The 25,955-nt window shown below is 32.2% G+C and overlaps 1 protein-coding gene across 1 annotated transcript; it reads right to left on the bottom strand.

The window, feature by feature from the left end:
- Positions 1–741: 741 nt before the first annotated feature.
- On the bottom strand, positions 742–25,554 carry emb (exportin-1 emb). The gene is made up of 6 exons (XM_074173202.1): positions 25,400–25,554; positions 23,036–25,085; positions 21,081–21,257; positions 19,832–20,122; positions 6,225–6,833; positions 742–1,466 (listed from the first exon to the last, which is right to left on the bottom strand). The coding sequence occupies exons 2-6, from the start codon at positions 25,019–25,021 to the stop codon at positions 1,320–1,322; spliced, it is 3,210 nt and encodes a 1,069-aa protein (XP_074029303.1). The 5' UTR covers positions 25,022–25,085; positions 25,400–25,554; the 3' UTR covers positions 742–1,319.
- Positions 25,555–25,955: the final 401 nt, after the last annotated feature.

The following is a 25,955-nucleotide window of genomic DNA, read 5'->3' as shown; positions in this document are numbered from 1 at the left end:
TCGTAAGATATATTTTTCGTTATCTTTGAATTATTTCCTATGAAATTAAAAAAAATGCCTACGCTCGAGAATGTCGAAATGACTTATTTTTTTATAACTTTGCTGCCTCCCCTTTCTTTACGTCACTCTCAAATTGTCAGATTACTGACATATACACTTTTTAGCATGTAATTAACTCACCCTACCTTAATCTGACGCGCTCGAGAATTTCTGATGATCAATTTTTTCTTACTAATCTGATCCTTCACGGGCTGCCTTATATATGGGGCTCATATTTGGTGGAGGTACTCAACCAGGTACAAGGTATGCCTCTGTATATTAATCTGTCGCGCTTTAGTAAATCCCGAAATCCCCGTTTGGGCTTCCCTATTATATTTTATGTATTGGACCCAGATGTCACGAAGGTAGCTAAAACTGCCTCGTGATGACTTTAGTGAAATCTCTAACCTGAGGTGACCTGACTAAAACAACAAAGTGCGGCTGGCTTCTGTTGATGCCTCCATGCATTTGTGTTATTTTCTGCAACCAACTTCTAACTTTGCACTTGGTTTAACCGTACTGATGATCACTAATGAGCCAAAAACACATGTCAACAACCTGTACTCGTAAAAAGTTTCACATATTTGTGTGGAAGGTAATGTATGCTTCATATTATATGCCCCATACGGCGGAGAAGGTGGAAAGTACCTTTTCAAAGTTTTTTTTCTATTTGATCAAAAGCAAAATTCATAAAAAAGTTAATGAAGTTTTGGTAATATTTTATTTTTATTAGAAAACAATCGCATTCAACGATATAGTAAACATAACTGTTTCTAATGATTTGACTTAAAATGAATTACATACCAATAACAGTCAATCATACACGCAAACAAAAATGCATTCAAAATATATCTAAGTTACTTGTCGCAATTTCACGAAAAGTGTGTTTTGTGCTGGATAAAAATTTGAACAGAAAACAAGTTAATGGGCTAGCAATAATCTACAATTTGTACAGTTAGGCTTGATACTAATTCTAGAATTTCAGGTGCTTATATAAATCGGCTAGCGTTAAGCCAAAATTATGAAAAATAAAATTCTTTTTTACATAAACCGGGACACGCTGACTATATAAACTGAAAAGGAAAAAATGAAGGATTCGATGAAAAAAATATATTATAAAAAATAACTGAAAATAAAAAAGTCCAAAACGCACAAAACACATTCACACTGATAGACTGCAGTTTTATTCTTAGTCACAATTACGATGATACAAATAGAAAAATATCCATCTAAACGTTTTTAAGATTATTAACACTTCTCTAAGAGGGGTATGTTCGCTGCTAATCTTGCATATCTTCAGGGACTTCGTGCGGGTTGAGAATGCCTGGAACTGACAGTTGAATGCGGCGTTTTTCTGTTTGAGCTGTTTGCAAAGCCTTCTCCCGCTCCTCCAGAAACAGATCTGTATCGTCCTCACCGGTATATTCCTGAAACATTAATTTTTTTAAACAAGCCCATAGAAGTTGACAAGCTTTATAAGGCTCAATACACATAATTTTTGAGGAGTATACAGTCGTGGTATATACTACGACCAAATGTAAACCACTTAAGAATGATTTTAGTTTTATACTTGAAACTCATTTAAATCTATCATTTGACACCACTTATGTGACATTATATTATCACCAAACATCCAATATTTGTTTGGTTTCAAGCATCGAAGGGTGAATGAACCCCTTGGAGTGAGCCAATCCTGGAAGATATTGCCAGAAGAATGTTTGTTTGGCAAAACCTAAAGAGATGCCAATGACAGGTTCTGGTCCGATGAAACTACTTTCAGCACCTTCATTTGCAAGGGATTCAGCAGCCTCATTATCTTTCGGGCCAGTGTGGCCAGGAATCTAGACCAGAAACAATTTGTTAAGTCTTCCTATTGAAGAGAGTCGTTTTTTGTCAATTTGCTACTAATTTAGACGTTGCTCGGTAGGAGCCAAAAGCTTCCAACGCCGCATGACTGTTCCGAGAACATTTTTAATGGACTTGTGTGTGAGGTTAATATTCTGTCCTGGGTCTGCAACTGAAAAGACCTGCACCAGGACCTGAACGTGTTTTTGATCCATCTGTGAACCAACAACTATCTGCTTTTAATATTTCCTTCTCCTGGAGGATCCAGTCCTCTCTACTTGGGAAAAGTACTGTATAAGGCAGTTCATAGTTGACAGTTGGAGGAATAATGTCAGAGGTCCTTTCCAGAATGCTGTGACTTCCAGTGTCAGCCAGCAGTCAAATGTACTCTGCATTAGATTGATTTATGCAATTGGCAATGTGCACAAATCTATATGCAGTCCATCTAGCATCTCTCTCCAGAAAAATGTGGAGAGGAGGTAGATCTAGAAGGATCTCCATGGCCGCAGACGGTATGGTACTGATGGCACCATCGATGGCCAGACAAGCCTGTCTGGCCATCGCCAGAAAGCTTCGCCTGAGTCGTTTTCGGTAAATCCTTCGGCCACGAGGCAGTTGGTCTGACAATCATCACATATATATACAATGGATTTTTTTGGGACTTAAACCCCAAAGTTTTTCCACAAATTCTTTGACATGTCCATAGGGACAGTCTGGATTTGTGTGAAATTTTTCCAAGTGAGCGTTCCAGGTGAGTTTTTTATCAAGGATAATGCCAAGATATTTCACCTCTGTTCTAAATCTTTTGGCACCAACTGGGAACCACGTCCATCATACTGTGGGGGATATTACAAGCTACCCTTCCCGGCGTTGGCCTTGCCAAGATGACAAGGTCATCTGCATAAGCTTGCAGATCTACTTCTCTTCTTACGAGGGCATCAAGCAGACTATTCATCAGGAGCGATCACATGAGAGATAGTACCCCACCTTGAGGGCAGCCCCTTGAACCTAATGGCCTCATCTTGAAGAGTCGTAGTTGCAGTTCTGTTTACCAGCATGGCATAGATACATCCATTTATTGTTGATTCTATGCCAGGGCTGATCCTATAGATTCAGGTAGTGCATTGTCAAATGCTCCTTCAATATCGAGAAATAGAGCAACCGCAATCTCCTTGTTGTCAAGGGATTGGGAAATTTTCTCTACAACGAGTAAGTACAATAAAATAAAAATGGTACACAAAAAATAGATAGAGAACATTAGATACAATATTCACATAACGAAACATAACAAAACGATACACTGCAAATTGAATATATACTATTTTTTTTTCTGATTGATTCGGTCGTTACTTGATGAAGATCCATAGTAATTTCAAAAACTACACCTCAATGATTTGATCTCCATAAACTTTATTTGAAAAATATATCACATGTTTCGCTAAGACATTAGCTTTTTCAAGTGATTTGTTGTCACTTGAAAAAGCTAATGTCTTAGCGAAACATGTTGTGATATATTTTTCAAATAAAGTTTGTGGAGATCAAATCGTTGAGGTGTAGTTTTTGAAATGAATATTTACTAAGTCAAATTATCATCTTAACATGAAAAATAAAATAAAAACGTTGAAATTCTCAAGAGTCGTCAAACTAGTCCAATATACACATGATATGAAATTGTGATGGCACAACCAATAAATCTTTGAATTTTGAATATCAATTAATTGGAAAATGCAGAATAACATTTTTACAGAATTTATTGACATGTACAAAATACACTTTAAAGTGAGATTTCCACTTTTCACAAAACTGCAGTATTGTGATTCCCAAAGATGCTATCGCATAGCGAAACACGTGTTGCGGCTTTGTAAACTTTCACATAGAAATCTCAATACTTCCTGAATTATAGCATTTATCAGAAGATTAAGAGAGGCAATATTTATTCTCTTGAAGTAGTTTCAAAATTAGCAATGAACTTTGATTTTCCCAAAATCAGTGATATTTTATGTACTATGAAGTTACAAAAAAATTGTTCAAAGAAAAGGTTTATCAATTTTTTTTTTTTTGAAAAATGATAATTTTCCAAGAATTAATGGGATCTGAGTTACTTGTCTATATAAATATTAGACATTTTGTATTGATACTTCATCTTATTCACGAGATAAACGTAATCACTATGGTAACCTAATTCAGAACTCCAAAAACAAAAGTAAAACTTCCTGGTCTATCATAAATGAACTGAAAGGTAAATCCAAGTCGAAGCCTAACATTAAGCTGATACATGAAAATGAAGAGATCACTTCACCTGTAACTGTGTCAAACACCTTTAATAATTTTTTCACTGATGCACCACAGAAAGTTATACATAATATACCACATGTAGGAGGGAATGCTGCCCCTACTCAGAGAAATATCATGAATTCAATAGTGGTATTCCCATTTATAGAATCAGAAATTAAAGATATTTTTACAAAACTTAAAAACCAGCGTTCTTCTGGCCCTGATGACTTGCCTAACAATATAATTAAAGAATTTGCGGAAGACTTGGTTGAACCATTTTATCTAATCATGAACTCGATAGAAACAGGAATTTACCCAGAGTCCTTAAAAGTAGCGAAGTTGATCCCCTTATATAAAAAAGAATCAAAGAATTTACCAGAAAACTATAGACCATTGTCTCTTACATCAGTGTTTGCAAAACTATTTGAATATTGTATGTTAGAGAGGTTGACCTCCTTTATTGTGAGATTTAATCTGATACCAGATGAACAACATGGATTCAGAAAATCCAAATCAACCAAAACAGCAACAACAGAAACATATAAAGACGTATCAATACAATTAGACAAAAAGAGATGTCAAATTGGAATATACTGCGATCTGAGCAAAGCATTTGATTGTGTTCCACAAGATCGATTGTTAGAAAAGCTTTGGATTTATGGGATCAGAGGAAATACACATCAATGGTTTTGGTCTTATCTTGATGGTAGAAAACAATATGTACAGATATCTCACATTAAGAATGATGGACAAAACAGCATACACTGCTCAAATTTGATATTGATAAGTGTAGGGGTAACGCAGGGAAGTGTTCTTGCACCTATATTGTTCTCTTTATATATAGCAGACATTGTTAAATACCTAGATGAATACAAACTAACACTTTACGCAGATGATCTGTCGATCCTAGTAGCAGAAGACTCCTTAGAACTCATCCAACAAAACTGTAACGATTTAATGACAAGAATTATACTTTGGTTCTCAACAAACAAATTATATGTCAATTCTGGTAAAACAAATTTTTCAATATTTCACTCTAGACAAAAGAGGATTGAAAACATAGAAATTAAAATGGGAGAAGTAAAACTAAAACAATGCGAAAACATAAAAATTTTAGGTATAATTATGAATGACACATCAGATTGTAAATTCCATATCAGAGAAATAATGTCCAAAATATACCAACTGAAATGCCTTCGAAGAGTTCTCAACTTGTCCGTACTAAAAAATATTTATTATGCTGAAATTCAGTCACGACTCCTAATGGAATCTTACTATGGGGTTCATCATCAGCAGCTCAGAAATTATTTGTACTGCAGAAAAAATGCCTTAGAACTTTATTGAATGAAAGTCAGAGAGAATCATGCAGACCATTATTTTCCAATCTGAAAATACTTTCTCTCTCTTGCTTGTATATTCTAGAAATATTTTGCTACATTTCCAAAAATAAAAAAAGAATTAGCACTCATAGCAATGATCACAGTTATTCAACTAGATGAAACCACCATCTAAAAACACCTCGAAATAATTTGAATGTAACTCTCAGGGGACCTATCTCCAATGGCGTAAGGATTTACAATAAGCTTCCGGAATCAATTAAAAAGGAAACTATTGACTTCAAATTCAGAAAGCATCTCAAAACTTTTCTGTTGTGGAAAATGTTTTATAATATTGAAGAATTTTATTCCAGCTAATTGGGTACTTTCATTCAATAATATATTTTAATTTACTTACTCTATTTTTAAAATTGTCAGTTTCAAATGTGAAATGTCTACCTATATGTAATTTGTGACGTGTTTTATATTACTTTTACTGTAATCTGTAAAACCAATAAATGAATTGAATTGAATTGAAAACCAATTTTGACATGACAGATTGATGAACAGGCAAATAAAAGAAATAATATTACAAAAATATTGTATTTTTTTGGATTCTGAACTTCTCCAAAGCAACCGTGGATCTATTTTGTCAAATGAAAAATTGGGGGTTCACCGTGAGGGCCATAGTATAAGTTCCTTAAAGGTTGTAATAAAAAATATAAAAAACAGACAATCAGTTTCACTCACCCTTATTTGAACCAAAAAGTCTCGTAAATGCTCCTTAAAAGCGGGAATATCTTGATCCAGATTGAACATTCCTTGAACCATGATTTTGATCTGGTTGTCAGTCAAATGAGGGAAGGCAGACTTCAGCAGAGTTGCAGTGAATTCTTGTATGTACAGTACATTATCCGGTGTGGGACCCAATTGACAATTCACTCTTCCTGCTTCGACCAACGAAAATATATACGCCAATATTGATGCGTGCATAGATAATCCTGAAGTGTGTGAAGTGTCTGTCACCACAGAAAATACATGCTGAAGGATGTCTGTCAAATAGGTTCGATAAAAACTGGGAGCAGCAGTTTCGTGTTGTTCGACATTCTGCAAAAGTTTCAGCAAGATTTGCAAACCTGTGTCAGCTACGTTTCTCATTGTATGTTTAAATGCCCATATTATACTGTCGAGAACCAACTTGAATTGTGTAGGCGGGATATTTAGAAATGCCACGAAACAGTGATTGTTAACAGCCTGGAGAAGCAGGAAGAAATTTGTTCTGTGTTCAGGATATTCTTCGAAGTCTTTGTTGATCATTTCTAATGTACATTCAAACACTGCATCGAAAATTTTGGGTACCTTGAATGAAATAGTTTTCAATCAGAAATAAAAATTCACAATGTTCTATAGATAATTACAATTATGATACAATAAGAAAAAAACAGAAATTATAGTAAAAATTCGATATAGATACATACATAGATACTTTGTTCAACTACGTTGAAGGAAACTTTTTTATGAACAACAAATTGACGCAAATCGTAATAATCCAAGACAGATGTGGAAACATCTCAAATCAATAATAAATCCGATTAACAATAGTAAAATGAATAAAATCATCTTTCGTGAAAACAATTCAATAACAATTAGTGAAAATGAACATGAGATAGCTGAGAATTTCAATAATTACTTTGTTGATAGTATTTCAAATATCTCTAAGAGTATCCCTCAATCTGATGAATGGTCATCCACAAATTATTCAGTTATAAACAGTTCTTTTTCCAAATTTAAACTATTAACGATGACTCAACTGCGGAAGATTATTCATTCCTTAGACAATAAAAACAACTCTGAAGTACTGAATAGCAAATTTTTAAAAGAAACATTCGAGGTATTTGGGTATGTGATATTAAACCTGGTGAATACATCTCTGGATAAAGGAATATTTCCCGATCAACTGAAGATAACTTCTGTTATTCCTATACCAAAGGTTAGTAATACAATTGAAGCAAGCGATTTTCGCCCAATTAATACACTACCAACTTTGGAGAAAGTCCTTGAACTAGCAGTTTACGAACAATTAGTTGCATACTTGGATGATAATGAATTATTCTTAGGTAAACAGTCAGGATTCAGAAAAAATCATTCCTGTGAATCAGCTATTCAGTATACTTTCTCTAGATGGAAAAATGCGTATGATGAAAATAAATACACTGTAGCTGTCTTTCTTGACTTCAAGCGCGCATTTGAAACAATTGACAAACATTTTGATAAAAAAATTAAATTATTATGGGTTAACAGGCTCTGTGCTGGCATGGTTTCTTAGTTATCTTAGTGAAAGAAAACAGAAAACAAAAATTGGTTCTGGGCTAGATGAACTTAATCTGTTTGCAGACGATACGTTAGTTTATACTTCGAATACAGAACTCAATGATGCTGTAGATACTCTCAAAGGTTCTATGAAGAACATCGAAAAATATTTACATATGAATAAATTAAAATTAAATGCAGATAAAACAAAAGCTATGGTGATAACAACTAAATATGAACTGAACTCTATTGATTATAATGAAATAAAAATTGAAATTGGTAACACTACCTTGGAATATGTGTCTGAAATAAAGTATCTGGGAGTTATTGTAGATAACACTTTGAGTTTGAACAGTCATGCTGAATACGTTATAAAAAAAAATTCAAATTTTTTTTTTCTAGGATAGCAAATAATTTGACTATTAACTCCAGAATATTAACATATAATTGTATAATTAAACCTCATTTTGAGTACTGTCCAACTTTAATGCATTTGATAAACCAAAATAGGCTTTCCCAATTTCAAAAACTCCAAAATAGGAGCATGTGAATTATATTAAGATGCAGTCGTTATACTTCCATTGATCACATGTTAAATATACTACAATGGCTGTCGATTTCAAATCGATTATTCTTTTTAACAATGGTTTTTATATTTAAAATAACCAAAAGTCTCCAACCAACATATTTTAATGAATTTTTGGTTTTTAATAATCAAATACATGAACATGAGACAAGATCTTATAATAATTTTCATATATATAGAACTCACACTGGTGGCGGAACTAAAGACTTGTTCTACAAGGGACTGCGGGAATTTAACAATTTACCAAATGCCATTAAAGAGGAAAATACTGTAAGAGGGTTTAAAAGTAAATTATTGGAATACCTAGAGCGTTAGTTAGTTGGAAAATATGTATATTATATATAGTTACTATATCAATATTGATTTTCAACATTGGGTCTTATAAATTGTATATTTTTTATTATTATCTTTTTATTTAGTTTATCTTCATTATTGTTATTATCTATATACATATTTGAATTTTATTAATATTTTTGGCACTGTGGAAATTTAAATTGTTAATTAGTTATTATGTCTTGTAAGATTAGGATGTATCCTATAATAAAGATTACTACTACTACGTTATGTTGAAAATATCGGTAGCAAGTCACAATACATGAACATACACAGCTAGAGGTACACACTGTTTATGAACATGAGAAGAAAAAAATATATAAAAAGGATTGCTGATAACACAGGCATAATAAAACTATCATAAAATTGGTTCATATAAAAATAAGTGTTAAAATTACTTAAAACTAGACTGTTAAGAAAATGTACCTAAAAACTCTTTGTTGTAGCAATACAGATGGCATAGTTTATATTCGTCAAGAGTGTAAAAAGAGATCAATGAAAAACCATTTGATTGTTTTTTTTTTTAATTTCTTACGACTCATATTTTTACCTCATTTGGGAGTTTATTGAACAAGTTCAAATCAAGGGAATTACTAACTGATCCAGAAAGCCTAAACCAGGTTGTGTTTTAGTCATGTTAGGTACTCAGAATGAGATTGAAATTTTGCAATATTCTTCTGACTTTGTAAAAGAGAGTGGTAGTTATATACAGAAAACATTTTCATGACTTTCAATTCATTGAACAAATTTCTGCAAGAGTCACGAAAACCAACACTGGCAATTATCCCTATAGCTTTTTTTACACTTGAAAATTTTTGAAGATAGACTGGAGTTACCCCAAAGCTTTATACCATAACAGATATGAAAATGAGATAGTGACTAATAGACGTTCTCACAGCAACACAGCTTATTACTTTTTCAAGTTGTTTTAATAGGTATAACTGGTTATAGAGCTTAAAAGCCAGTGTGTCGATGTGACAATGCCATTTCAGGGACGGAAATAATGTGAGCAATAGAAGCTGGGCTTTTCCACCCATTTGACTCAGAGGATTACACGAAAATATTATTCTTTGTGTTTTATTAGAATTCTGCTTGAAATTATTCGCTACAAACCATTCATCAGCTTTCTGTTTAACTGACATTATAGAATAAAATAGGATACTTCATTCATATAGTGTTACATTGTCAGCAAACATAATGCATGAGGAAGGGTGTTAATTATACAACATATCATTTACATATATTATCAATAAAATAGGTCACAAGTCCGAACCTTGAGGCACTCTGTATTTGGCCATTTAAAAACCAGATTTATTTTCATTACAGCAAACCGCTTGTTATCTGTAAGAAATGTCTCAGAAAAATTGTAATATCTCAAATTCCATATTATTCCAATTTTTTGCAAGTGAGATTTGTGTGAGACACAGTCGAACGCCTTGCTTAGGTCACAAGTTACTGCAGTAACCTGGCCGCCTCAAAATCATCTACTATATCCCCAACCAACTCCTCAACTGATTGAACTGCGGAAGTGTGAATTCATAACTCCTGAAGCCAATCTGTTTTTGGTTCAGAAGTTTGTATTTGTTCATATATTATGGATTTTGGTCTGTAGTTCGAAGGAATGTTTTTGCCTCCACTTTCATAGATAGGAGTAACTTTCGATATTTATACATCCAGGAAGGTTCCAAATGAAAAAGAGATTGATTAGATTGTTGAGGGGATCTAATAATAAATCTGTTATCTCATTCAGATTTTTGCTGTTTAGTCCGTATATATCGGAACAGTTAGATTTTTTTTCATTATAGTTGAACTTCCTACGAAGTGACGGGGAAGAAGAAAATGAGTTTGGAAGTTGTGGCAATTTTTTTACATAAAATCAGTTGCCCTAATATCGGATACGTACAATTCTCTTCTAATGTCTTCTGCCCGCCCTACAAAAGTAAATGTTGAACTCATCAGGGGTTATGTTTGAAGGCAGAATTCCATTTTTGTCTTTGTTTCTCTCATGATTGATTAATATCCAACTATACCTGGTTTTGTTGTTACATAAATAAATACAATTATTATAAGCGGATTTTTTGTTGGCTCTATACACTTTGGATATTTTCTCCTGTTCATCCTTGTCAGAGTCAATAGAGTATCAAGCATTTTTTTAAGTCGTCATTGTGTACCTATGATCTGACAGGCCTGTCTCAACTGTACCAACTTCATGAAATGTATCCTGATACTGAGATAGGTACCTACATCATGTCTGGTTTCAGCACTGTTTTTCCAGAGGTGTCTCAAAGTTTTGGAGGTCGTAAGCCCTTTATTTTGGTCCTCTTGGTAAATAAGTAGTCTTTATTGAATAGAAATAATCCTAATATTCACAAAGTTTTAATTCTACAATAAATGATTATTAAGTAAATACTATATCAAAACATAATACAATGAATGAATCCATGTATAAATTTATAACAAAATACATTATTAACAATATACAAAGTAACAATAAACAGAGTAAGATTGAGATAATACAAACTATACAATAACTGACTCAATTCAGGTGAAAATCTATAATAAAATATAACTACATTCATAACAATCACAGATATTTTGAGAGTTTTTTCTTAAACGATACAAGCGTATCACATTTTTTAATTTCATTTGGAAGGAAATTATATTCAACTAACCCTCATATGAATAGTGAGTTCATACCTTTTCTGGTATCAGCTCTATCCACATGAAAATTGTTTGAACTTCTAGTACAGTATTCCTGGACCTCATGATTAAACTTGATGAATTGTTTGAAATAAGTTGGCATCAAACCTTTGACAATTTTAAAAATGAAGATCATTGCTGAGTAACCTTTTGGTTACTGATTGCCACCGTAAAGTCTCTAACATATGGGTTATTGGAGTATATCTATTACATTTTGGGATTAATCTCATCCCATGATTTTGAAGTTTTTGTAGAGAAGCTTTCCTGTTATTGTCTAATAGAAATAGTATTGTAGAAAAATAGTCAAAATATGGTTTAATGATACTATTAAAAACTGTCAATCTTGCTTTCAACGATATGTGAGCAGCTATTCTTGAGAAGAAAAAAAAGAGTTTTTTAGAAATTGTACATTAAGTTTCAACTTATTTCCCTTCAAGTATTTTTCAAGTTTAATTGATTCTTCATTCATTTTTTGAACAGAGGTCTCCACACAATCACCACATCGTCTGCATAAAGATTAATAATTTCACAATTAACAGAGCAGTTGATGTCATTCATGTATTGTATAAATACTACACTACTTTGTGGGACACCTATATTTATCTGCCTTGTAGTAGTAAAATGGTTATTTATTTTCACAATCTGTTTTCTATCACTCAGGTAGCTTTCCAACCATTTCAAAGCAGTTGATTTAATTCCATGTTTTTAATTTCTGCACTAGAATACCTCTATCTATTGTTTCAACTGCTCGTTTCAGATCAATGAACACTGCCACGATATACTTTCCTTTATCCATCAATTGGTTCCAACTAGTAATTGTCAGTTGTAAGGCTGTTTCACAAGAATGTTTACTACGAAAACCTGACTGGTTCCCTAAGAAAATATTGTTAATATTTATGTGTTCAATGAATTGGTTATATGCTGCTCTTTCAATTACTTTCTCAACATCTAGTAACGTGTTTATTGGTCTGAAATTCATTGCATCATTTGAATTTTTGACTTTTGGAATTGGTATTGTAATGGATGTTTTCAGCTCATTTGGAAATATTCCTGTTGAAAAGGATGCGTTAATAAGATATAATAGGTGAAAACAACAAGTGTCAATTGTATTTTTTATTATTTGACCATTCATAACATCATGTATATTACCTTTATTTTCCAGGGTAGCAATTATATTTTTAAGTTCCTTTATACTTAGTTTACTAAAGTTTTCAAGGTTAGTTTTTATTTCTGGGAGATAATTGGCGGACCATTCCTTATGATAATTTATGGTATCAATTATACTACACTCGATATGAAATATTCATTGAAACAGTTTGCAATATCATTTTCTGTTTTCGCAATCAATACTCTATCTCTAAATTCAAATTTCCTGACTGTATTTGTAAATGCAAGATGAATACTCCACTGGTCTATCGTCTGCATAACCCTTTACTTTGTGTACACAATGGTCCAGAAAACGTGGTAGTTCCTTAATTATAACGACAACAGTGGTGACAAAACCCCCCAAGGCAACCCTTCGCTACCTGTGCCATTACTGTTTCTAGCAAAATAGTTGTGCATACCAATTTTTCTCTAAGCACAATTGTCAAAAATACTGCACTGATTTGCATTTTGCAATAAGTGATCAAAGTTTCAGAAGTGTGGACGAGACCAATTTTTTTTTGAATAGTAATTGATGAAAATCCATAACGTATTCAAAAATACTTTGCGACATTCAGTGAAAATCTCACAATAAAGAGATCAACAGATTTCAACAGAGCAACTACTCTACACAGTATATATTTTTAATTTGTTGGTTACGGAAATGTCAATGCTATTTTCCAGATTTTTGGTGATGATCTGTAGGTTTTTTCATCAGTTCGGACTTCCATTGTTCAATATAATATAAACTGATTTGATAACCCTGAAAAAATCAGAAAGATTAACCGAAAATAACAATTTTATTAAAAAAAACTGAAATTACAAAGAAATAACATAATAGTATGTGGATACTAACAATCGAAACGTTGTTACATAACTTGGTTTGAAATCTTTTAATTGTTATTATGTTAATAAAATTTGTAATTTTTCAATTTTTTCAGCTTTTATTAATATTTCAATTTTTATTTGTTTGGTTGTTGCTTGTATATTATTTCTTTGTAATTTCAGTTTTTTGTTTAATAAAATTGTTATTTTCGGTTAATCTTTTTGATTTATTTCAGGGTTATCAAATCATTTATATTACATTAGACAATGGAAGTCCGAACTGATGAAATACACCACAAAACATTGTCAACCACCTTCAAACAAACTGTTTTTTTTTATGCCTGACGTTTCGTCTACTACTATGGTAGACATCATCGAAGGCCATCGAAGTGCTTGAGCTGTTCTCAATGCAGAAACTAAATTGTTGGAATATGTCTCCGGCTTTATATCACCATTGGTGGGCGTGACTTTGTGTCTCTTAACTGGATTAAATGATCTTGTTTGTCTACAATTACGGACAGGTAGCCAAATTTTATTAATGTTTATTGTCTCTTCCTTTTTTTTCATTAAATTATCCCTGTTTTTGAATTTCTTTTGTCTCTCTATATATTCTCGGAATTTTATTGAGTATATTTGTATCTTCGAACTAGATAATGTGAGTGTCTTCTTTGAGAGCATGTTCAGCTACAGCAGATTTGTCAGTTTGCGCGAGACGACAATTTTTCTTGTGTTCAAAGATACTTGTACTTCTTTTCGTGGTTCCAATGTAGACCGACCTGCAGCTACAAGGGATCCGGTATACCCGGATCCCTTGATATATCCTCTCTGGGGTCGTTAGCTGTCCTTACATTCTCTTGAATAGTTTCCGTTGGTCTAAATATTGGTTTCACGTCATGTTTCTCTGACTCCCATGTATATCAAGGTATTAAATGTTATAACAAACTCATGGCTATTCATCCTGAGTTAAGTTTAAAGAGTAGGAATGAACTAAAATGTTGGTTGAATGAATTTTTAAAAAACAAGGTGTTCTACTATCTTCAAGAATTTTTAAATTGTTGATGTTCATTGTATATTTTAATATTTTACTTATCAAAAATGTATATGTATAATCTTGTAAATTTTAATTACTTTTGAGCTCTCTTTGTGACTAGTCCAATAAGTTTCATGTATTTACACTTTTTTTATGTTGTACATGTGAACTTTAGTGATGAATAAACTTCTATTCTATTCTATTCTAATTCTCCCAATTCAAAATGCTTTCGAAAGGAATAAGTGTAGCGAAGTAGAATTTGAGCGGGCTATATGACTCAAAAGGGAAAAAGCTGAAGTAACCTCAGCTAGGCTTGTTAAGAAAAAAGCTTTTCTCCTCTATGTTGAAAATGTTACAGACCGGATTGAAAAAAACAGGAAAACCAGGATATACCGGAGGCCTTGTAGGTACAGGTCGGTCTAGAATTGAACCACGAAAAGAAGTATAGGTTTCCATCTCTCTGAACACAAGTCACATCGGACAAATTGACAAATCAGCTGTAGCATAACATGCTCTTATAGAAAGCACTCACATAATCTCAGTCGAAGATACACAAATATTCGATAAAACTTAAAATTACTATCTAAGAATATATAGAAGCAATAGAAATTTATTAACAGCGTTAAATTCAATAGAAACTGAGAGTCAATGAACAAAGGTAAAAACTGGGTATCTGTTCTTAATGATACACCAACAAGGTCATTTAATTCAATTAAGAGGATCGAAGTAACGCCCACCAATGATGTTATAAAAACAACAAATTCCGACATTGTAGTTTCTGCATTGAGAACAACACTTCCATGTTCTTGCAAGGATATTTTGTTATCTCTGCGACTTGGCATAAAGCCGCTACCTTCGAAATACCAGATCTATTGATCTCAATTTCTGGTAGCCAGTGATGCATCTCTAGATGCCTGTCAAGTAGTTTTTCTAATGTCCTGTCCTGACCAACGTCTTCAGTTCAATCGGGATGGAGCCCAGCTCCCTTACCCTTTCAGCTGATTATTGTCGAAGAAGGACAAATGGTTCATCTTGGGACTGATTGCTTTCAAGGCCTACGCCAAGTCTTGTATGATCATCATAGGTTTTGGAACCAGTCTAATTAGTCTACAGTTTCTGCAGAGTTGAAAAGTATCAACATTTTCATTTAAACATACATACATTTCAATATGTGAATATTTTAAATGTATTGTTAAATGTAAATATATGTGTTTGATACCTATAACTTATTTGTACCTGTATGTATGACTAGTTTAATAAAGTAGGTACATATGTGTATTACCTGTGGTAACATATTTTGTACTGCTTTAACAGATGAATAAATATATTTCTGTTTCTTTCTATTTCATGTTTTTGGCCTGGACAATTACACAACATTTTTCAAATGAAAGTTCCAGTCTTTTTTGCAGAATTACATAGTTTAATATGGATTTTCAGTATCAGCCAGTTCCAGTAAATTTAGATTCAGTTCAAGTATTTTGTCATACTAAAGTAGAATTTGGATTCTCTGGCCTGAAATGAATCTATTGAAAACACTTCTCCCTCACCAGAACAAAAATACTTTCCTAGTAATCTCCTTATGATGATATTTTGGTTAGCAAAAAGCGAGGAGGCATTTTTACTGGCAAGAGAAAATAGTATTCTGCTATACCACAATCAATGATCCAGATAGATAATCCTTGATATTGCAAAATTCTTCACCAGTTGATATTTTTATGATTTTTTCAATTCAGGAAATAATGTCTATCAGTGTTCAAAATGAGTAATAAAACTTCAAATTTGAAAATACAGAAAACGTATTTTGTTGAATATTCCTGTTTCTGAAACTGCGGTTAATTGAGACAATAGAAATTATTTTTTACAACCTTCAATTTCTGGGATGCCTTATAAGGATAAAGAATAATTAAAATAATAATTTTCTGCGTACCTCAAGATTTGGTTCTTAGAATAATGTTGTTCATTAACAAAATAATACATCATTCGAAACATTATCGAATAAACTTGTTTATTGACTGATCAGTGATTTTTTTTTCGAATAAATCACATGAAATATGACCCTCTGCAATATACAGGGTGTAACAAAATAAGTGTAAAACATTTAAGGAGGTGATTCCTCATCGAAAAAAAGATAGGATCTTTCATATAAAGAAATTTCATAGGAGCATTCCTTGTTAAGATACAGCCCCTTAAAGGGGGTACATAAAATTTGTATAACAATTTTTTTCACAAGCACTAAAAAAGTTACGAAATTGAAATTAACCTGACTTTTGTACTACCAAAAAGACATTTAGCCAGTAATTTATTTGGTTTACCCCATGGTTGCAAGGGGTTGAAAACGCAACCCCTAAAATTTATTTCCAATGTAATTTTTTGTCTTATTATTTGATTACCATTTAAAAATTTATTTTCGATAGCCTGTTTCATTCTAAACAAAAAATGTCTCTTGGGTTTTTTGCCCAAAATAAACCAGTTCGCAGCAAAAAATTATTTTAAGAACAACTACAGAGATACATCATCATAAATGCGAAAATACGAAACTAATCTATCTAATAGGTCGCTATTAGCGATAGTGACAATTAAACTGGTATGATGCTGTCACTTTGTGAATTTTCGAAATTGAAATGATACTAATTGTGTGTTGTTTTGTTCTTAATTTGTTACTTTAATAGAATTCACTTGTTATTAAAATGGCATACACAAATGAGGAAATGGCTGATATGCATTACGTTTACGGTCTGTCGCAGGGGAATGAGTTAGAATCTTCTAGAAGATATGCTGAAATGTATCCTCAACGGCAGCATCCTTCACATAGAATATTTGCTCGACTTCATCAACGATTACGAGAATATGGTTCATTCGACAAAAGAATGCAGGATTGTGGTCACCATCGAGAAGTACGAACACCACAGCTTGGGGAAGCAGTACTTAATTTAATTGAAGATCAACCTACTACCAGTACTAGAAAGATTGCTTTCCAGCTAAATGTCGATCATATGACGGTATTTCGAATTTTAAAGGAACAACTCTTATACCCTTACCATATACACTGTTACCGCGAGAATTTCCGAACCGTCTTGAATTCTGCAACTGAATGCTGGAAATGATTAGAAGAAATTGTGACTTTCTGAAGACGATAGAATTCACAGACGAATGTAGTTTTTTCGGGACAAGATTATTAATTTTCATAATTACCACATATGGGCTGATGAAAACCCTCATGCTATTGTCGAAACTAACCATCAAGAACAGTTTTCTCATAACGTGTGGCTCGGAGTTATTGGGGATGATTTAATTGGGCCTCATTTTCTACCTCCTCAATTAAACGGTGAGGCATACGTTCAATTTTTAAGAGAAGTGCATCCAGTACTGCTGGAGGAAGTTCCTGTGGGCGTCAGAAGGGATATGTTTTTTATGCATGATGGGGCTTCCCCCAATTTTTGTCAAGTAGCATGTCAGAATTTAACTGAAACATATGCAAATCAGTGAATAGGTCGAGGAGGACCACGGAACTGGCACGCTCGATCCCCGGATCTCAATCCTCTCGAATTCTCTATTTGGGGCCATTTACAGTATTTGGTTTATCGTACTCCTGTTCGAGATTTAGAGGACTTAAGAAACCGCATCATCGATGCGTGCAGGGTAATCAGAGAGACTCCAGGAATATTTGAGCGAATACGTGGCTCAATGCTCCGACGTCTAGACGCATGCGCAATGTCTGAAGGTAGACATATTGAACATTTACTATAAATTAGTTTTGTTTATTACCCTTCAATCATTTAATGCAGATGACACTAATTTAATCATCACTGGACACTCAAGGGGGGAAATACAAGACAAAGCTGACGAATCTATCAAAAACATAACCCAATGGTGTGGTAATAATAACATATCTCTGAATATAGACAAGTCAATAGCTGTTTACTTTAATACAAAAAATGCCACTGTGAACCAGAGCATACTACTTAAAACTGAAGAAACATCATTAGAAAACTCGACCTGTACAAAATTTTTGGGGTCCACTTGGATCAAAAACTCACATGGAACGATCATGTTGAACATACATCCTCAAAACTGAGCTCATATTGCTTCATTATTAGAAACTTGCGTAACACAGTGTCAATGGAAGTACTGAAACTACTATATTTTGGCCTTATTCGGTCATGCCTGTCATATGGTCTGATTTTCTGGGGAAAAGCCCATAATAGTGGTCAATTATTTATCACTCAAAAAAAATTATAAGGTGTATGCTGAATTTATCTAGCAAAACATCTTGTAAAAACCACTTTGTTGAGCTGGGTATTATGTCATTACCAAGCTTGTACATTTACTCAATAATTGTTCACATCATAAATAAACATAACTCTCTCAAAACAAGAAAGTATGTTCACAATCATAATACGCGGCAGAAGGACACCATCAATTTATGTTTCTCTAGATTATCAATCGGACAGGGGAATCCCAATTATATAGGAATCAAATGCTACAATAAAATATGTGAAATTAAGAAATTTAGAGAACTCAGCACAAGTTTATTTAAAAATTATCTAAAATAGTTTTTAGTACAGAAATGCTATTATTCAGTTCAGGAGTTTTTGAATGAAAATTTTGACTCGGACCACATGAAACAGTAGTCTTTTGATTCAAATTTTTAATAAATAATTCTAATTAGTATTGATAAACTTATATTTCATTTATTAATTTTTAAAGTGTGTACATGTACCTATTTATTTGTATTAATTTATTTTATTTTATGACCAAAAAGTGAAATTTTAATATTATTATAACCTACTTATTAGTGACGATTCCCATAATGTATGGTACTTGTATTGTAACATTCACTGGAAAATAAATTGTCTTGTCTACTAACTACAATAAAACCAGTTCGCATTTATGACGATGTATCTCTCTAGTTGTTCATAAAATAATTTTTTGCTGCGAACTGGTTTATTTTGGGCAAAAAACCCAAAAGACATTTTTTGTTTAGAATAAAACAGGCTATCGGAAATAAATTTTTAAATGGTAAACAAATAATAAGACAAAAAGTTACATTGGAAATAAATTTTAGGTATTGCATTTTCCACCCCTTACATCCATGGGGTAAACCAAATAAATTACTGGCTAAATGTCTTTTTGGTAGTACAAACCGTCAGGTTAATTTCAATATTGTAACTTTTTCAGTGCTTGTGAAAAAAATTGTTATACAAATTTTATGTACCTCCTTTAAGGGACTGTATCTTAACAAGGGATGCTCCAATGAAGTTTCTTTATATGAAAGAACCTATCTTTTTTTCGATGATGAATCACCTCCTTAAATGTTTTACATTTATTCGATCAACACCCTGTATACATAAATAATATTTAGAAAGTTTAAATAATTTCAATATGTCAAATATTGTTAATAATAGTTATTGTTTGAATGGAAAAACTCACCTCTAGCGTGATGTGACTTTCAAGTTTATTGACTATTGTTGCTATAGAACTGAGTACTTCAGGTTCCCTAGCAGCAGGTACCTGCGTTCTCTGATAATCCAGAAGAACGGCATCTAAAAATGGGGGGATGAAATTGTCTAAGACCATACCATTGTCGTGCGATCTTGATATCCAATCTGATATGAGTTTCAAGGTTTCCTTTTTTACCACCCTCATGGATTTGATCAAAGGCTGTTTCGTGACCATCTCTCCATTAAGTTGAATAGCTGCTGTTATGTTTTCTGACATAACCTGAAAAATGTACTCAGTACAATTATTTATTCATTTTTTTCTCTTTATCAAAACAGTATCATTCAATTGCAAATGATAAAGCTGAATTTATGAAATGAAACAATTGAAAACGGTATAATGAATGTTGTAAGAAAATTTTTCATATTGTATGTCTTTTTATAATATAAGTAGCGAGAAAAAACACAAAACTGTTTGAATAGAAAGGGGTATATTTTTAGGAGAGATACATATTTGAGAAAGAAAGTTTTTGGCTTTCTACTTCTCCATCTTTATACAATCATCTTTGTGAGTTAATGATTTTAAACTGAGTGCTTCATTCATTCCTTTCTTTGGAAGATTCCCACATTTTTTGTATATAGATGAAGGGGTAGAAAGCCAAAAAAATTTCCCACAAAGTACTGATTTGCCACTAATGTTCATATTGAAAGTCAATAAAAATACAGGAAGGAAAGAATGAAAAAATTATTCAAAATTCTAAAAAAAAAATACACCAGCTTTGAAATTTGAATATTTTTATTTGAATTGATACTTTAAACACCACAAAAAGTTTTTTTAATATAAACTGGAAATGATTTATTTTTAATACAATCTCATATTTTTTTAATTTTTAACCAAGTTATTATAAACCAAATTCTATTGTGAAAAAGTTACTTTTTCTCAAGGTTTCTTTAACTTTATCAAAATAAAAAATCATTCAATTGTCAAAATTGCAAGTTATGATGAACTTGTGAAAATATTAAGTAAACTTAAAAATTATCATGTCATTTAGTTTACATTATATGAAGGTAACTCCTTTCCTTCATCAACTTATCAAAAGTTACAATAGAGAACACACTTTGGTTAGGTCTTTTCATTCATCTTTGTATTTTCAAATAAAAAAACATTTCAGAGCATACAACGGAGAGTAGTTCAACTATGATAACAATTTAAAAATTATCAATAAAAATGTGTACATTACCTTATAGACATTCAGCATGTCTAAGTAGATGCGACCAAGTTGTAAAACATAAGCATGATTGAGTGCTTTGCAAGCCCTTACGTTAGTTTTCAATATACTTGCTAACTGCTTAACAATTTCAATCTCTTTCAAAAAGTCAACGTTTTTACTGGCCTGGCTGATGATATCATCCCAAACCTAAAAGTAAGAAAAAAAAAACAAATTGAGTAAACACATTGCTTACATATAATATTCACCATGACAGTAAGTTTAAATGGAATGAGAAAATTATTTTGTGGTTGTGAGACATTAATAAACTCTAGAAGAATTTATGTACAATAAATTATTCACTTGATATGAATAATGAGTTGACTACGTGTCAACCATTCTAGTTTAGCATCTGGGATTTGAATGCACAGTAGAATGAAAAAATTTAAAATTGTTATACAAGCATACATATATACACCAGTACAGGAAAATCAGAATTCATAAGAGATACAAAATCAGTTAAATTAGGTAAAAAATTCCCATTTTGAAGTTAATTTAAATTATATTTCAAAAACTAGGAAATTCTGATTTTGTGTAATACATTTTTTCAGTGAAATCAATGTTTTCGACTTCAGACAGTTATATTTCCTTAAAGTCAGGATGAAATACCATTCAATAAAAGATCAGGCACAAGTGTCTGTCTACTCATTATTATGATACCCGTCTGAAAAATTTTCATATTGTACCTTCCACATCAAAATCTTTTGGGCAAATATCATTTTCATATATTGCACCAAAACTATACAACTCTCTTTTGTATAAAATAATCAGCATCGACAGTTCCTTTGTATTGAAATAATCTATTAAATATTTTTCAAATAACACCTAGAAGTTATTGTACTATGTATATATCCTGAAAATGTATATTGGTATGTAAGCAGATGTACGAAATGTATTTTCCAAAAAAAATTGGGAATTGTTTAAACTTTTGTCAGATTTTTCATATCCTATTTATACCATTTGTACTTGTATTGTATTTTGTATTATTTTCAATCGTGAATAAGTGACATAATTTTAAAAAAAAACCTATTTTGGGAAACTAGAATAATATCTTTTCAGAACAGGAATATCAGTAGTTGTTCTGGAAATATTTGCAAAAAACTCCGTTTCAGATGATATAAAAAAGGCAGAGGAACTTTCAATACTGTTTCATATTTGTTATCATCTAATATAAACAATTTGTAATGCAGCGTTTTATTCATTAGATTCCATAGTGAACTTTCCTTTTTTAATAAAAACCTATAATGTATGTAATATATAGCTGAATTTATTACAGTGGCTACAAAAATCAATGAAAAAACTAGAGATCCATAGTTGAGAAAATAAAGTGGATGATGAAATCTAATGAACAAAACATTGCATTGCCAAACTAGTTATAAATTCATAATTACTGTTGTAAAACTTGTTTTGCCATACTTCCATGCTTTATGCCTTTAGGCCTAAATATTTTTGTTATATAAATATTATTGTTGAAGGGGATGAACCTGTTAGAAATGTAAATTCTTTTGGTACTTAGCTTTTCACAATGAATGTTCAATGTTTCGAAGATCTATCCAATTCATTTCTCAAAGGCAGTTCTCACAACCAACCATTTGATAAGACCAACAAAGTATATAGTTTTTCTAATAATTTTAAGTTATTTGAAAGAAAATGTTTCTAAACATGACAAAAAACTGACTAATTGGAGTTCTTCATAGAAAGTTTAGATTATTAAGAAGTTTCCATGGTGAAGTTTTCTGTTTCATCATTTCACCAGAGAAGATTTTCTGCTCATCTAGAGTCATTTACTTTTCAGTTCATAACAAGGTAAAAACCAAAAATATTAAACATTGACCACATAAAAGATCTTTCAAAGAATATGCATAAAAATGACTTGATTACATTTATAAAAATTATAAAACACTGTAACTTATAACTTATTTACTCACCTGATTGGGTAACAACATGTACTTTTCTATTAGTGCTTCTTGAGTTGCAGCATCTACCTGAGCAGATATCATATATCCCACGGCTTCATAAAATGTATGAACTTGTTGCTGTTGTAGATCGCATATAATGGTGGATATTGAAGCCAAAATATCTTCGATGAAAGGGCAAGACTCTCCAATTTGTGTAGTAACGAAATGCCTTCTACATTTCAAAGCAATCTTTATAAAAGTATCACACGCCATGTCTTGAACACCATCATGAGTTTCGTGCATGAACTCAAAAAGTTTATTTACAACAGTTTTCAAAAATTTCCAGTGTGCTCTTAAAAATCGTGGATACTGTCCCACTACATACATAATATTAGAAGCAATAATAGCCTTATTGTCTTTACCACGTTTCTGTTCACACAAACCAAGAAGATCTTTAATAACAGTAACAAGAAATCTTTTTTCATCTTCTTCATGCATTGCACCAGATATGCTTCCAATAGCCCAACAGAGCGTATTCAAATTCTTCCATGACCATTCACTACCATTGACTTGGTTTTGTAACTTGTTTGTCATAATACGTTCAGTATCAGCACAGTCCAAGTGAGTTAAATAAACAAGTGTTTCACGCATATTCTTATATAAGTTAATTGAGTCAGTATCTTTCATAAATTCTCTCACTACCTCCCCATTATCATTCTCAACAACCAGCACCTCCTCAGGCTTTGCCATTCGTGAAATCATAATATATCGAACTTTGTTCAATACTTCTTTATACAGTTCATGATACATGTTTACAGAAGTCTCTTTTGTACAAGTGGGACGACTATTTCCAAAAAATATTGGACGCGCTCCTCCATGAGGCACTTCTTGATACAAATCAGATGCCAAAGTATTCCAATACTCAAGGCATATTTTAAAAATCTCAACCTCTTCTACTTCAGAAATCAGTACAAGATATCGAAGTGCTTTCCCCAAAGTAGCAAATTGATTTTCTGCAATGTTGCTGTGCTCTTTCAAGAATGAACACAAGAATAAAGCCAAATTTTGGATGAAGTTCTGCTCTTGATCTTGCCCACAAGCATAAGCTGATTTGATGTCAGTCATAACAGGTAACATTATCTCTAATTGAATCATCGTCTGATTAAATAAGAGGACAAACATTTCATCATAATTGCTAACAGTTACTCCTGCAATCTCTGTGAGGCATTTCAAAGTAATATTGCGAAACATAGGAACTGGCAAAAATTTGAAGATCAATGTGTTGATCAAATTAGTTTCGAATATGTAGCCGAGAGGTATCCAATTCAGAAAACGAAGAAGAGTTTCCAGTGTGGCATTCACTAGAGGTGGATTCTGTGAGTTCTCCAAAACAAACTGGCATAAATGAAAAATTGCTGAGAATTCGGAACACATTGTATCTTTAAGATGCTTAGCTTTAGTTTGTGTAATCTGTCCTGATGAAAAATCGAATAGTTCCTCACTAAGCAGTTTCAAAATTATCATATTATTTTGACATAAACTCTCGTTTGTTTTACTTGCACCCACAATGTCAGGAATAAAACTTTCCCAGTTTTTAGGCCACTCTCGTTTCAGAACCTGCACCAATATCATATTCAACTTATTAAGATAGGTTTTGTTTATCTCCAATGTTTCAGGATCCGAGCTTGTTTTAATGATGAGAGACACTATATATTTTTTAATACCTTCACACTGGTTCCTTGGCAGGATCTTCCATCGTGTTTTAATGACCTGTTCTAAAATTTGCAAAGCGTAGTACTTAGTTTGCTGATTTGTTGAATATTCGAGTATTGTATCAACCCTTGTCCACGCATCCGGATGCTCTTTTAAAGTTGTTAGAACATCTTGTGCAATTCGTTGTGTCTCTCCATTTCCTGCATACATACTTACAACCACACTATCCAGAAGGTTGATGTCTAACTTCTGGTTAAAGTCGAGCAATGAAGCCGCAGCGGCTTGATGACCAAGAGCTGCCATTTTCACTTGTGTTTTGTCTTGTCTTCTTTCGCGCTAATTCACAATCATTCCATCAGATTTTCCGCTGAAAGAAATATATTAATGCATATAGAATGGTTTTGTTTTGAATTCTGAGATACGTTGAGCATAACCAAACAAATTGAAAGCTCAGACATTGTTTTTAGAGATACCTTCAACTTAGGTGTCAGTAAACTCGAGTATCGTTTTCGAATAACAATTAATAAATAAATTATAAATCGTGTAGGGCTAGACTGGAGAACTAATAACCCTAAAATATGAAGCAACAAGAATTCGGCGGATAATATCTATGAAACTGACTGATAACTTCAAATACTAAATCTAAACTACAGAATATACATTTCTATAATTATTACTTACTGTTTATCCTGAATAAATTGGATATCCCCAAATTCAACAACTATCTCACAAAACTCTCACTACAAAAAGCGCAAAACCAAATACGACATTTACAATTAACACAAATATATCGGTAAAGTAGAAATTATGTTTGTTACCATAGAACAGTTTTCAGTAGAAGAATTATTGTTCTGTGGCTCCCGGTTCCAGCTTTTGGAATATTCAAATAATAACATTAATATTCTCAATAATCTCTCCACGGTTTCCTGTAGTGATTATCTTCGCTGATTCATCTTGGAAATATCGATACGTATAAAGAAAAATACTGTTACAAATAATATTGACTATCATTTGTTTGTAGATTCTATAATGAGAATAGAAAAGTATTCAAAAGTGAAAATGTTGGAAGTATATATATATATATATATATATATATATATATATATATATATATATATATATATATATATATATATATATATATATATATATATATATATATATATATATATATATATATATATATATATATATATATATATATATATATATATATGGTTTTTAGGCAATGCTGCGA

Source organism: Leptinotarsa decemlineata, unplaced genomic scaffold (assembly GCF_025532065.1).
Source record: "Leptinotarsa decemlineata unplaced genomic scaffold, Ldec_3_MD MMD2_tig00000218_RagTag_RagTag, whole genome shotgun sequence".
NCBI classification, from domain to species: domain Eukaryota; kingdom Metazoa; phylum Arthropoda; class Insecta; order Coleoptera; family Chrysomelidae; genus Leptinotarsa; species Leptinotarsa decemlineata.
The sequence above is the reverse complement of the archived record's forward strand: the minus strand, read 5'-3'. Positions and strand labels throughout refer to the sequence as shown.